General features: G+C 36.7%; 1 protein-coding gene across 4 annotated transcripts in view; it reads left to right on the forward strand.

The window, feature by feature from the left end:
* The window catches only part of LOC127956417 (dedicator of cytokinesis protein 4), an 85,112-nt gene that overhangs the window by 48,495 nt on the left and 23,658 nt on the right, over nt 1–12,959 (forward strand). For 3 of the 4 annotated variants that reach the window (XM_052554291.1, XM_052554294.1, XM_052554295.1), the window contains exons 17-33: nt 1,599–1,752; nt 1,892–1,989; nt 2,098–2,181; nt 2,280–2,380; nt 4,409–4,490; nt 4,779–4,949; nt 6,173–6,365; nt 6,444–6,571; nt 7,490–7,624; nt 8,730–8,828; nt 8,918–9,012; nt 9,094–9,169; nt 9,246–9,346; nt 11,660–11,718; nt 11,804–11,952; nt 12,048–12,133; nt 12,885–12,911. In XM_052554291.1, the coding sequence (XP_052410251.1) occupies nt 1,599–1,752; nt 1,892–1,989; nt 2,098–2,181; nt 2,280–2,380; nt 4,409–4,490; nt 4,779–4,949; nt 6,173–6,365; nt 6,444–6,571; nt 7,490–7,624; nt 8,730–8,828; nt 8,918–9,012; nt 9,094–9,169; nt 9,246–9,346; nt 11,660–11,718; nt 11,804–11,952; nt 12,048–12,133; nt 12,885–12,911 (1,838 nt within the window). The remainder of the gene's footprint in view (nt 1–1,598; nt 1,753–1,891; nt 1,990–2,097; nt 2,182–2,279; nt 2,381–4,408; nt 4,491–4,778; nt 4,950–6,172; nt 6,366–6,443; nt 6,572–7,489; nt 7,625–8,729; nt 8,829–8,917; nt 9,013–9,093; nt 9,170–9,245; nt 9,347–11,659; nt 11,719–11,803; nt 11,953–12,047; nt 12,134–12,884; nt 12,912–12,959) is intronic. The other variant, XM_052554292.1, reaches the window with a different exon arrangement.

Consider the following 12,959-nt stretch of genomic DNA (forward strand, 5'->3'; position numbering starts at 1 on the left):
CTCCAGTTCATTAAAAAATATTTTGCTGATGATTTAAATATGACCCATTTTTTGCAGTTTAGTCGTGTCCATGTAGACGTTTATTTGTAAAATTGCAATTTAAAACCAGTCTTAAAGTATGTCTCATTTAGATCTAACCATGCACAGCCTAAAAAATGACTGTTATTTGTGTATATGAAGCAATGTGTGTAGCCTCAGGAAGGCTTAGCCCATAAACAGGCCCAGTATGATGCTGTGAGCTTCTAGTGGCCTATTTACGCTTGCTGAAATAGACTGGTTTGCTCCAGCGTTTACACACAAGTCTCGACGTAACACTAGAGATCACTGAATCCTGTAATAATGCACTGAGCTGTGTCACTGGTCATGTACGACAGCAGTTCTGCTGACCTTTTACAGTACGTTTGAGCAAGATACATGATAAAAAAAAAAGAAATAAGTCAGCTGTTTGCATTTCTGCTAGAGGCAACAGAACTGCTGACAGAATGTGGAGCGATTGCATGAGGCTATTTAAAGCAATAGTTCAGCCAAAAATAAAACTAATCTGTCATTATTGTACTTACCTTCGTTACAATCCCATATGACTTTGTGCTTTCTGTTGAACATGAAGTTCTGCAAAATGTTAAAGCTTTCCTTGAAATAAATAAATAGTTATATATATATAAAAAAATAAATAGTTATATATATATATATATATATATATATATATAAAAAATTCCCCTAGGGGAAGTGTATACGTAAATATAGTGTATGTCTATATATGATTTAATCTAAGTAAATTTAGTATCCCATTATGAAAAAAAATTTTTTTTTAGCAAAATTCATTAATACATTAGTTTCAAATAATTATAAATCTAAACATTAAATAATAATATTTGAAATAAATAAATTATAATTCTGATTTTACTATTTAGCTGTGGGCATTCTTGTAAAATATTAAAATTACTACATAATATAATCTAAACATAATAATAATAATATAAAACATGACAATATGATATTGATATGATATCTTTTTGATTATATTCATAAGTAAATAAAAAACCTACACATATGTATACATATATAAACATATCGACCTATATATTTATATATATATATACATTATGTAGCATATTGTTGGTGTTACCTTAACTTATAAAAATGTAAGTAAATTTTAAATATTAATAAAAAGTCATTTTTTATATTATTAATTATTTTTAGATTATATTGCGTAGTAATTGTAATATTTCACAAGAAATAACACTTCTAAATAGTAAAATAAGAATTTTCGTATACATTTCTGATAATTAATGTATTTAAAATATCATTATTATTTTAAATGGATTATTTATATGAATTTTGCTTTTTTGATAATTAAATGATATACCATATGCTACATACTGTACATATACGGATATATTGGTCTGTAAGTTTATACATGTATAAATATGTGTAGGTTTATAATTTAATAAATATAAACAAAAAAATCATATATCAATATTTCTTTTTGCTATTCTTTTTGCAAGAATTCATATATATATTTGTTGGTTTGGTTGTGTTATAATGTGTTAATTATTAAATAGGATAAATAGGGGATCTTTTTCATGCATGTTTCCCAGTGTGAGGAGAACGCTAACCTGCAAGACTGTGCTCGCTACCTCAAACTGCCCTTCGCGAAATCAAATCTGCCCGGCAACAACCAAACTATGAAAGGCACTAAGGAATCCCTATGGATCACATCATTCCTCTGTTCTACCAAACTCACTCAGAACGGTAATGTGTGTGTCTCTTTGTACAGGATATGATGGGACAAAATGTCCCTAGCTGGCAGTTTTCTTGGCATGATGCATCACAGAACACAGAATTGGCATGAAGATTGATACACTGATTGCTTATTGGCTGTTTCCTGTAGGTGACATGCTGGACTTACTGAAGTGGAGAGCCCATCCAGAGAAAATCAACGACAGCCTGTCTAAACTCAAAGAGATCGATGGCTCAGAAATAGTAAAGGTCAGCTGCCCTTCACAGCCTTGCTGTTGGTTAATGAACCTGTCAATCACAGTGATGTTTCCCCTAATTGGTGCATGTTTACTAATAAATTCAAATATCTCGAATCAGTTTTTACAAGATACACTGGACACGCTTTTTGGCATTTTGGACGAGAGTTCACAAAAATATGCACTCAAAGTGTTTGATAGTCTGGTAAGCACAGACCCAATTTATTTTTATTTTTTTTGCACAATAGAGATTAATGAAATTGCATGTTGCTTACTGTGTGTGTGTGCATTTTCGTCATTCAGGTGCATATTATAAACTTGCTCCAGGACAGCAAGTTTCAGCATTTTAAACCAGTCATGGACACCTACATTGAAAGCCACTTTGCAGGAGCCCTGTCATACAGGTACATTAAAAATCAGAAGTGTTTAACTCTCAGCATACCTGGAATTGGTCCATTGATTTGAAGTGGAAACGTAGAGGTGTAAATGAGTACTCGTGAAGTGTGCTTGTGCTGGCTTTCATTTAAGTAAATGCCTCTTGGGTTGAGGTTTTGTTATATAATGACTGATATTTTATGCATTGAATGTGGTTTATGTGCCCAAATACTTTGTTGGGTCACTGTATAGTTAGTTTTTGTCCTGGACGTTTGATCGCAGCTCTCTCAGAGCACCGATTCCTCACTCGAATAGCTCTTCATTTTGCATGTTCATTCATCTGGGTCAGAGATCAGCCACCATTACAGCCTACACAGTTGTTCAATGTGCATGTTATGCAACCAATTACATTAAATACTGGACAGAATCAAACAGAAGATTACTTGAAAAATGTGAAAGCCTGTACAGTTTATTTGCAGAAATTAATTTTATCATATAGTCTAGAATCAAATCTAGTAGACGCGGATTGAAAACCACAACAGTCCAGTTTCATGGGGTGTTTAGACACATCTTTTTATTTCTAGTTATTCTTGCTCACTGGTGCAAATATATTGCGTCATGCTTTTTTCATTTACAGTCTCTTCCGTTCTGACTTTCAGTTCTCCTTTTGTTGTGATTTTTAGTCTCGTAAAAACCATTTAAACGCATGCTTGCAGAGCGCTGGAAGATAAGCTCAAGAACTTTCCTCTCGTACTTCACTCGCTCCGATGCGATGGACGTCACTTTCCTTCAACTTCTCACTACAGTGCGAGGAAATCACAGTCGAAATGCCAGGGATCCCATCATATGATGCTTTTGCAATGCTTCTTTTTATGTGTTGCAATACACATAAAAAGCTTTTTCGATACACTGTGATTAAGAAGTCTCTCTTATTTTCCTGCAGTATCACTGCTTCACTTAAAATTGAATTTTAGATCTATTTTTTAATCAATTGATTATTTGAAATTCAGAATAAAGACATGCTCGATTAGAATGTTAATGTTTTGGGAAGAAGACACAAAAAACTTGATCGTTAATTGATAGACACATGGCTTAGTGGTTACATTGGGCTTTGGTGCTACTACGGACAATGCAAGTTTGAATCCAGATTTTTTGCATGCTACATTGCACTCTATATCTGTTTACAATCACGTTCTCTCTCGTATCCGTAAAAACGTCTCAGTTTAAGTACGTAACCATGGTTTCCTGAGAAGGAAAGACACACTGCGTCCTCTAGAGGTCACTTTGGGGAAAGCTTTCAGCGGTGTCTGAATCTAAACACGACAATAACATTGGCACGATCACAGTATAAAAGAGCACTGGGAGATCCGCTTCATCGTCTGAAGCTTGGGTCCGAAGCATTGCAAGGGAACCGGAGGATGCAGTGTCTCGTTCCCTTCTCAGGGAACCATGGTTGCATGTATAACCTGAGATGTTCCCTTCCGAGGGAACTCAGACTTTGTAACTTACGGCAGAGCTCAAAGGCTTAGAATCAGAAGAAACAGATTTCTTTTGAGGGGGAATATTGATTTGCCAATATTCAGTCATCAGTATTTATTTATTTATTTACTAAATTGTGAGCTCCGAACAAACAGTCGTGGCTTAGTGGTTAGAGAGTTTGACTCCTAACCCTAAGGTTGTGGGTTCAAGTCTCGGGCCGGCAAAACCACGACTGAGGTGCCCTTGAGCAAGGCACTGAACCCCCAACTGCTAATGGCATAAATGGCTGCCCACTGCTCCAGGTGTGTGTTCACGGTGTGTGTGTGTTCACTGCTGTGTGTGTGTGCACTTTGGATGGGTTAAATGCAGAGCACAAATTCGGAGTATGGGTCACCATACTTGGCTGTATGTCACGTCACTGCTAAATTATGGGATCAGCACTCTACAAATACTTTTTTAATGCAGATCAGACATGTCAAATTGATTTCCATTATGAATACTTCTTATAAATACTATCAATTCTGCTAAACAAACATAATGTGGATGTTCGGTTTCCTGTGTGTTTGTGTCTCTGGCAGGGATCTGATCAAGGTGCTGAAGTGGTACGTGGATCGTATTATTGAAGCGGATCGTCAGGAACACATCCAGCAGGTGCTGAAGGTGAGACGCAATATTCTCGCTCTCTCAAATCATTTTTGCACATTCTGCCCTTCACATTAACATTTAGAGTCTGTCATCACTGCCCGCCGTCTTCTGATTTTCTACAACCCACGAATACAAACATAATTTAGATTTGTAATGTACTGAATATTCAGTTTCTTAGGAATGGTTCGCTGCGGGCCGTTATGACTTCCACATCGCATTGGTTCACACAGCCCATGCATTCTTAATTAGGCCGCTTTCATGTTGCTTTCTGTGCTCAGATCTGCTATTCTGTTGGTTTCCTAGGCGACGGAGTATATTTTTAAGTATATTATCCAGTCGCGACGGCTGTTTGCTCTGGCCACGGGCGGACAGAACGAGGAGGAGTTTCGCTGCTGTATGCACGAGCTTTTCATGTCCCTCCGCTTCTTCCTCTCGCAGGAGAACAAGGGCTCACGGCCCATCACACAGACACAGGTGAGACACACAGATCTGTTTATGTTGGAAAACTCCTCATATTGTGTAGTTGACACATGGAATGATCACCATCTCTTGTGGGTGAAAGTTTATTATATAAACTTATAGAAACAGTATGTAAATTAAAGATGGATTTACCTTATGGAGCATTATTCTGATTTTCTGAAACCATGGGACGTCTGCCGAGGCGAATCTGACTCTATTAAGCATTTATTTGCCAGAGAAATGCCCTTAATTTTGACAGACATTTTGCCCTTGAGAGATGGATCATTCATGTTTTATGGAGAGAATGACGTACAAGGGCAGTTCTCAGTGCACTCCCTTAAATTCAGGCAAAGCGTTTGAAGTCTCCCGCAAATCTTTCTGACTTCTCTGAGTTGAATGCGAGAGCGTCTTCTATTCTCCGTCGCTCGGGTGCCCATCGTCTTCTACAAAGAGTCTCGGAAGTGCCCATGTGCCCCATTAGAAAGAGAAAGACGAATACTTCCAAAGAAAAAATTGCTTTGGGTTTAATGAGAGAGGGAAACATTGTAAATGAACATGAATGATAAGGATGAAAAGAAAGAAGTAAAATAAACAAAAGTGAGATGATGATGGCGCAACAAGATTACAAGAAGCTCTAGGGAAGACTTGAAATAATAGGGAAGTGAGAAAAACAAAGAATCACATTTTAGTTTGATTCAACCCTTGGGAAAAATCACTACTTATCAAATATCACAAATAGACTATATATATATATATATATATATATATATATATATATATATATATATATATATATATATATATATATATATATATATATATATATATATATATATATATATATATATATATATATATATATATATATATATATATATTTTTTTTTTTTTACTTTTATAAAAAACAATGAAAAAATATATATTTTTTGTATTCTAATTGTATTTTACAATTGTATTTTATATAATTTTATTAACATTTCTGACATTACTTAAGAGTTTATTCGACAGATGTAACAAAAGTTATATTTATTTTATTAATTATTTTTTGTTTGTATTCTGCACATTATTGTCACCATTGTTTCATTTCATAAAAAAATTTCTCGCTATGTAGTTTCATTATGTAGTGTGCAATAAAATTGCTGATTTATTAATTTTTTTGCTTATTTTGTTTATTTTCCCATGTAATCAGTGTGAACCAGATTGTTTCTTGACTTGATTGTTTGTCTCCTGACTCCACAGGGATTGTTTCTGCAGTCGTTCCCGTCTGTGTATGGGGAGTTGTTGAAGCTCTTTACGGTCAGGGAAGTGGCTACGTTTGTACGGGAGACCTTGGGCAGCCTCCCCACAGTGTCCCAAGCCGACTGCCCCCTGGAGGCCGTCAAACTGCACTGCATCGCCCAAACCGTAGAGAGCCAGCTCTACACAAACCCTGGTAAACAGATGCTCACTGAGGATGAGGATGGAGGTGGTTAGAGGCAGTCTGCTCAGTTTTTGTGTGTGTTTTTATCAGACTCCAGATGTATCCTGCTCCCGGTGGTGCTGCGTTTGCTCCAGGCTCACATGCAGGAGCAGCGAGATCTCGTCATGTGCGCTCAAATACTCACCTGCATGCTGTCTCTCCTCAAGAAAGACGACACGGTACGATAACCCTCACACAACTAGGATAACAAGCAGACTTAGTCTAAGCAAACAGAGCCAGTCTTAAAAGAGATGGCTAAACTCCAACTTACATGTTTGCTGTCATTTTCAGCTCATCAGCGCCTTTTCTGTTACATTGAGAGAGTGTGTGTGGTTGCCAGGTTGGGAGCATTAAGTATTTCAATATTTGTATGTTTTAATATGCTAGATTGTAGTTAGTCATATATTTAAAGGCAGTTAAAGGAGAGGATTATAGCACACTCGTAGCATAATAAAAGTTTAAAAAATGCACTGCTTTTATTCAAATCCTTTGCCTTCAACACAACATTACAAGCCCATCAGACTTTAAATCTCCTGCTTTCAGCAATCTTTCCTTTATGCATAATCCATAGGTCTCCATTTGTTAAGAAAGTTTTGTGCTGTAAAAGAGTATTTAGCTTATTTATTTGTCAAATATCTGCCATTCCAAAGATTATGAAACACGTTTGTCAAAACGTGGCCCTAAATCTGCATAATTATGCAAGGTTCCCTAAAGACCTACTTATCAGTCATGCAACCAAGAAGCTTTGTTGAATTAGTGTTTCTGCACATCCCCTATCCGTCTTGACTTCTGCTTTGAAGAAGACCACAGGAAACTTGTTTTGAAAATGCTGAGGCTGCTCCAAATGTAGACATCCTCTCTGACCTTGAAGTGAAATGGCGGGTCTCACGAACAGAGAAGGACCGATGTGCATCAGAGGCACTGGTTTCTTCCTGCACTTGCATAAACTGAAATGACAGCTGAACCTTTCATGGCTGTCTCACCCTTTTTACCATTAGCACCCTGTCAAACAGTGTGCATAACATCACGCTGACCTCTTGCAAGGTTAAACATATATGTGTGTCTCTCTGTGTGTGTGTGTGTGTGTGTGTGTGCAGGAGCCAGCTGTATCTGAAGAGGTGGATCTGATCGTGGAGAGTGTTTTGGGTGTCTTACTGCGGACCATATTGGAAATCGCTAACCGGCCACAACCAGCAGGGCCTACGCTACGGCCTCAAGTTCAAGATGTCACGGTAAGAAAACCAAATAAGAAAGCAAGCTTTATAGAGAATTGGCGAGAGTGAATTTAAAAAAGTGAAACATGCGAGAAAGCATCAGATACGGGCCTTGAGGGCAGGTAATTACAGCCCAGCAGTCAAAGCGCTTTACACATCAAAGTCTCTCCACACAAGCAGCAGGTGAATTCTGCCAGCGTTCCTGCTAGATGTGATGCGTTCCCCAGCGCCCGAAGGTTTTGTGAATGCAAACCTCGTCAGAACTCATTTCATCTCCAATTTATTCATCCGTAGTCAACACAGACTGGGATTTATCAAGGGTTTTATGGGGCGGTTCAGTATGGGAATGAAATAATCTGTGATGTCTTTTTTTTTTTCTTGTGGAGGCAGGTGTTACATTGGCAATGTATAGCTAGAGCTATATGAAATCTGCTGACTTTGTGATGTTTTTGTGGGACTTTGGGAAAATATATGCTGAATATTACAAATATTTTGAAGAAATAAATGTGTGTGTGTGTGTATACTCATTATTTATATTTATTTGTATCTACACTTATGTTCAAAACTTGTCAGTAAATATTATTATTTATTTATTTGTATTCTATATATTTTTTTGTTTTTGTTGAAGAGATTCTTTTATTTAGCATGGAAACATTAAATTGATCAAATGTGAAATAAAGATATTTTAAAATGTAAAAAAAGAATATGCTATGCTTTTGAACTTTTGAAAAATATTGTGAAGCAATATAGTAAAGGTAATAATAATATTACTATTTTTGATTTAAATATTAACATGGCATGTTTAGATGAAAGGGTTGAAATTAGTCAAAATTATTACATTTTTACACATTATTTATGCTTTTTTTTTCAAAGCATTTTCAAAATGCTATTAAATATTAATTTAATGTATTAAATATGATGTCTTGAAGTTATACAGAGCATGTTTAGTAGAAAGTGTTCAAGTCAGTCAAAATTATTTAAGTTTTATCCATTATTTATGAATTTTATTTCTAGACTTTTTCACAATCACATTACACAGTGGATTTGATTCTGCTGCAGAAATACCTCAAGGTTTTTTTTTTTCCTTCTCAAGAGTATGGTGTGTTGAATGTGTGTGTTTCAGGGTGAGTTTGTGTCGTGTCTCTTGGCTCTGTTGAGGCATATGAAGGACAGACACTACCAGCAGCTCCTGCAGAGCTTCACCAGTAAAGACGAGCTGCGGGTGAGACCCTCTTTATCTTACTGACATCAGTTCATTACACACACTGAGAAACATGTCAAACATCCTCTCTTCTTCTCTGTCTCTCTCAGGACTTTCTCCTGCATACCTTCACTGTGTTTCGCATCCTGATAAGACCAGAGATGTTCCCCAAAGACTGGGCGGTCATGCGGCTCGTCACTAACAAGTTAGAGACTTTATTCGGCTGCAGTTTTACGTGATGTGGTTTTCGGAGTATGAATTGTGATCTGAAATGTTTGATTTACAGCATCATCATCACCACGGTGCTCTACCTGTCAGATGCTTTAAGGAAAAACTTCCTCAATGACAATTTTGACTATAAGGTTTGTTCTCAGTCTGCTTGTGTAGTGTTGTTGTTTTCCCTGTGGCACTGTCTCTAAACTCTCTGTTTCCATGAAGGTGTGGGATTCCTACTTCTGCCTGTCTGTTATATTCATCAACCAGCCCTGCCTTCAGCTCGAGACCTTCTCTGCATCAAAGAGGAAGAAAATACTGGAAAAGTGAGTCCTGCAAGCCCTCTGAATTCAAACTTTCTTACTGTATAATAAGCCAAAAGCAGTATATGTCAGAGTTGGTAAATCTGAAATGATAAGACTATTGTAGTCCAGAATGTTTAATGTAGTGTCTGTTTGTAACATTTTTTATATACTATAATTGTTGAGATAGATATATATATATATATATATATATATATATATATATATACAATTTATTTTATAGATTTTTTTTTCAGTGTAGTTTTCAGTTTTCATTTGTATTTTTTATTTATTTATTTTATTTATATAAACTGAGGGTCCAGTAATCTGTAATAATTAAGATTTTTTATATTTAGCTACAAAGTCTTGTACTCACCAAGGCTGCATATATATATATATTTATTTTGAAATATTATTACAATTTAAAAAACAATTTTCAATATATATATATATATATTAGGGGTGTAACGGTTCACAAAATTCACGGTTCGGTTCGATACGATACACTGATGTCACGGTTCGGTTCGGTTCGATACGTTTTAGATACAGCAAAATGTAAAAACATCTCAACTTTTCAGAATGCCGCAAGCGCACCGCGGGTCATGTGACAAGAACCAACCAATCAGCTTCATCCTTTCCCGTAACAACGTTGAGAGCTCAGCCAAGATGAAGGAACAGCTGATCATAGTTGTATATGGATTGCAATTTTGAAATAAATTCAGTAGCAGAGCTACTGCAAGCGATTTTTAGAGCTGCAAATCCATTTATCCTTCGCTGAAATTTCCGCGTCTCATGGAGAGAGCACGTCATTGTTGCTTAGCAAAGACAGACGCCTCATGAGCGCTTCTGCCCAAGCGCTTTGGAAAGGAGGAGAAAGACGCGCTTAGCGTTTTCCATGCGTTTTTAGGCACGATATGTGAACGGCCCCTAAGGCGCTCGCTCACTCAGCACGCGCTGAAGGCTCGTTGCAAAATGTCTAATGCATTTAACAGACCAGAAATATAAGATCCTAAAATAACCAACAGGTCTGGTGTTTGGGTTGGATTCCCTGTAAGCTATAGTTTCTAAATGCTGCAGGGATAGTTTGCTGCGTGCATGTTTCTCCTTTTTTTCGTCTTTTCCCAGATAGTACTGACGCATATATCCCAGATATTCCCGCTGTTTTTTTTTTTTTTTTTTTTGTAATCCCGCTGGTGTACCCTGTCATGTTGCAGATGCGACATACCGTTGTTTTTTTATCCACCACTCTCTTGCCATCACCATTATAGCTTAAAGGGAATCCAAAGTGCACCCAAACACCAGACCTGTTGGTTATTGGAGGATCTTCTCATTTCTAGTCTGTTAAACGCATTGGCTATTTTGCAACGAGCCTTCAGCGTGTACTGAGTGAGCGAGCGCCTGCTGAGTAGCCTAACATAAACATATAAGATGGTGTTTTTTTCTTCTTCGGGAGTGTCAGGGGCGTTGCCTGTTACGTTGTTTGGGTTATTGGGCTACCTTGTTGAACGCATATCATTATATTTCTTTCTCTCTCTTTTTTTTTTTTTTTCAAATATAATTAATTACTCCAACGAACCGTTCGGTATACATAATGCGTACCGCGTACCGAACCGAAAGCGTCGTACCGAACGGTTCAATACGAATACGCGTATCGTTACACCCCTAATATATATATATATATATATATATTCCTGTGATTCAAAGCTAATATCAGTGTTGTTTTAGTTTTTCTGTGTATTTATTTGTTTATTTATTAATAATTTATATGTACACTGATGATCAAAAGTTCTAAATAATTAAGATTTTTTTCTATATTTTGGAAAGAAGTCTTGCTCAGCAAGGCTGCATTTTTTTAACAACAAAATATATTAACAACAATAATATTGTGAAATATTATTACAGTTTAAAATGACTGTTTTCGATTAGAATATATTTAAAAATATAATTTATTCCTATGATGCAAAACTGAATTTTCAGCTTCATTACTCAGGTCTTCAGTGTCACACGATCCTTCAGAAATCATTCTAATATGCTGATTTGCTGCCCAAGAAACATTTCTGATTATAATCAGTTGAAAATATTTGAAGCATCCAGTTCAGTGTCTGAAAACTGCTTCATATTTTTTGTGGATATGGGATTCTTTGATGAATAGAATATTGAAAAGAAAAAAAAAAACATTTTTTCAACATTGATAAGAAGAAGAAGAAGAATTTCTATCTCGGATATGTTGAGTGTTCACATTCTTCAGTTCATCAGTCCACAAATGTCTCCATCATATTTTGAACAGCTGGCATAAGAGGAAGTATTTGAACCGTATTTTGCTTTTTTTGTGTTCAGGTACGGAGACATGCGTGTCATGATGGGATGTGAGATCTTTAGCATGTGGCAGAATTTAGGTAAGACATCACCCAATATCAAAAAGCATCTTTCATCTCTGATCTAATTTCCACGAGAGATGAACGTTTCCATCTGGTCGTGCAGGAGAGCACAAGCTGAACTTCATCCCAGCAATGATCGGCCCGTTCCTGGAGGTGACGCTGGTGCCTCAGCCGGACCTGAGGAACGTGATGATCCCCATCTTTCACGACATGATGGACTGGGAGCAGCGCCGGAGCGGCAACTTCAAACAGGTCACACAGCGCCCCCTTCTGCTCACTAATGGGACGTGCAGTTATCCGACTACTGCATCATGCCATATTTGTCATATTTTCATTATTTGTAACAGGTGGAGGCGAAACTCATCGACAAGCTGGACAGCCTGATGTCAGAGGGCAAAGGAGACGAAACGTACCGAGAGCTCTTCAACAGCATGTGAGTGAGAGACACATACAGCGAGTCTTTAGTGGGCTGACTTTGGTTTACAGAGCGGTGGGTAGATTAGCATAAAGCAATGAGACGGTAAGTAGTAGCAGGTCAGATCTCACACATCTGTGGGTCAGTCTGGGATTGTGTGACTGTGTCTGTGTCTGGCAGTGCTGTGAAATAAAATCTGAATTTCAATTTCTGCACATTTCTAACATTTTTTTAAAGGTCAGATTTGAATGTGGATTAAGGTAGAAGTATTAAAAAGGACACCCAAGTTTGGTGCTTTAAAAAAAAAAAATGCAATCTTCCAGTCTATAATAAATGCATTCGTATGTTTTTGTTATTGAAGGGTCACTTTTATGGATACCCTGATATTTACAAATATTTTTATTTACAAAGAAAACTGAAAATCATTATTTTTTCACAGCTCTTAAATCTGTATGTGGCTTTATATTTCTCTATATATTCTCTATACAAGTTGAATTTCAAGCTTTGTTTTTTTTTTTTACTTCTTGAAGCTGTGTTTGTGTGTGTGTATATATACAGCAAGATATATAAATGTTAATTTCAGTTAATGATTCTTTTATTGATTTGAGGCTTTTGGTGTGGCAGGTGATTTTATTCATTAACTTGTGCATCTCTCTTCATTTTTCTGCCTTCTTTTATTGTACTAACCGGACTAACTGAGTTTGAGTGGCTGTTGTTTTCATTTAATCTATTAATATGAATTTGTTTTGTTTATGCTGCTCTGGACTAGAATTCCTCTGTTCGGTCCGTATCCTAGGTAAGATGATCGCTGATCACTGTCCTGCTGGACAGCTGTGTGTGTGTG

Source organism: Carassius gibelio, chromosome B4 (genome assembly GCF_023724105.1).
Source record: "Carassius gibelio isolate Cgi1373 ecotype wild population from Czech Republic chromosome B4, carGib1.2-hapl.c, whole genome shotgun sequence".
NCBI lineage: Eukaryota > Metazoa > Chordata > Actinopteri > Cypriniformes > Cyprinidae > Carassius > Carassius gibelio.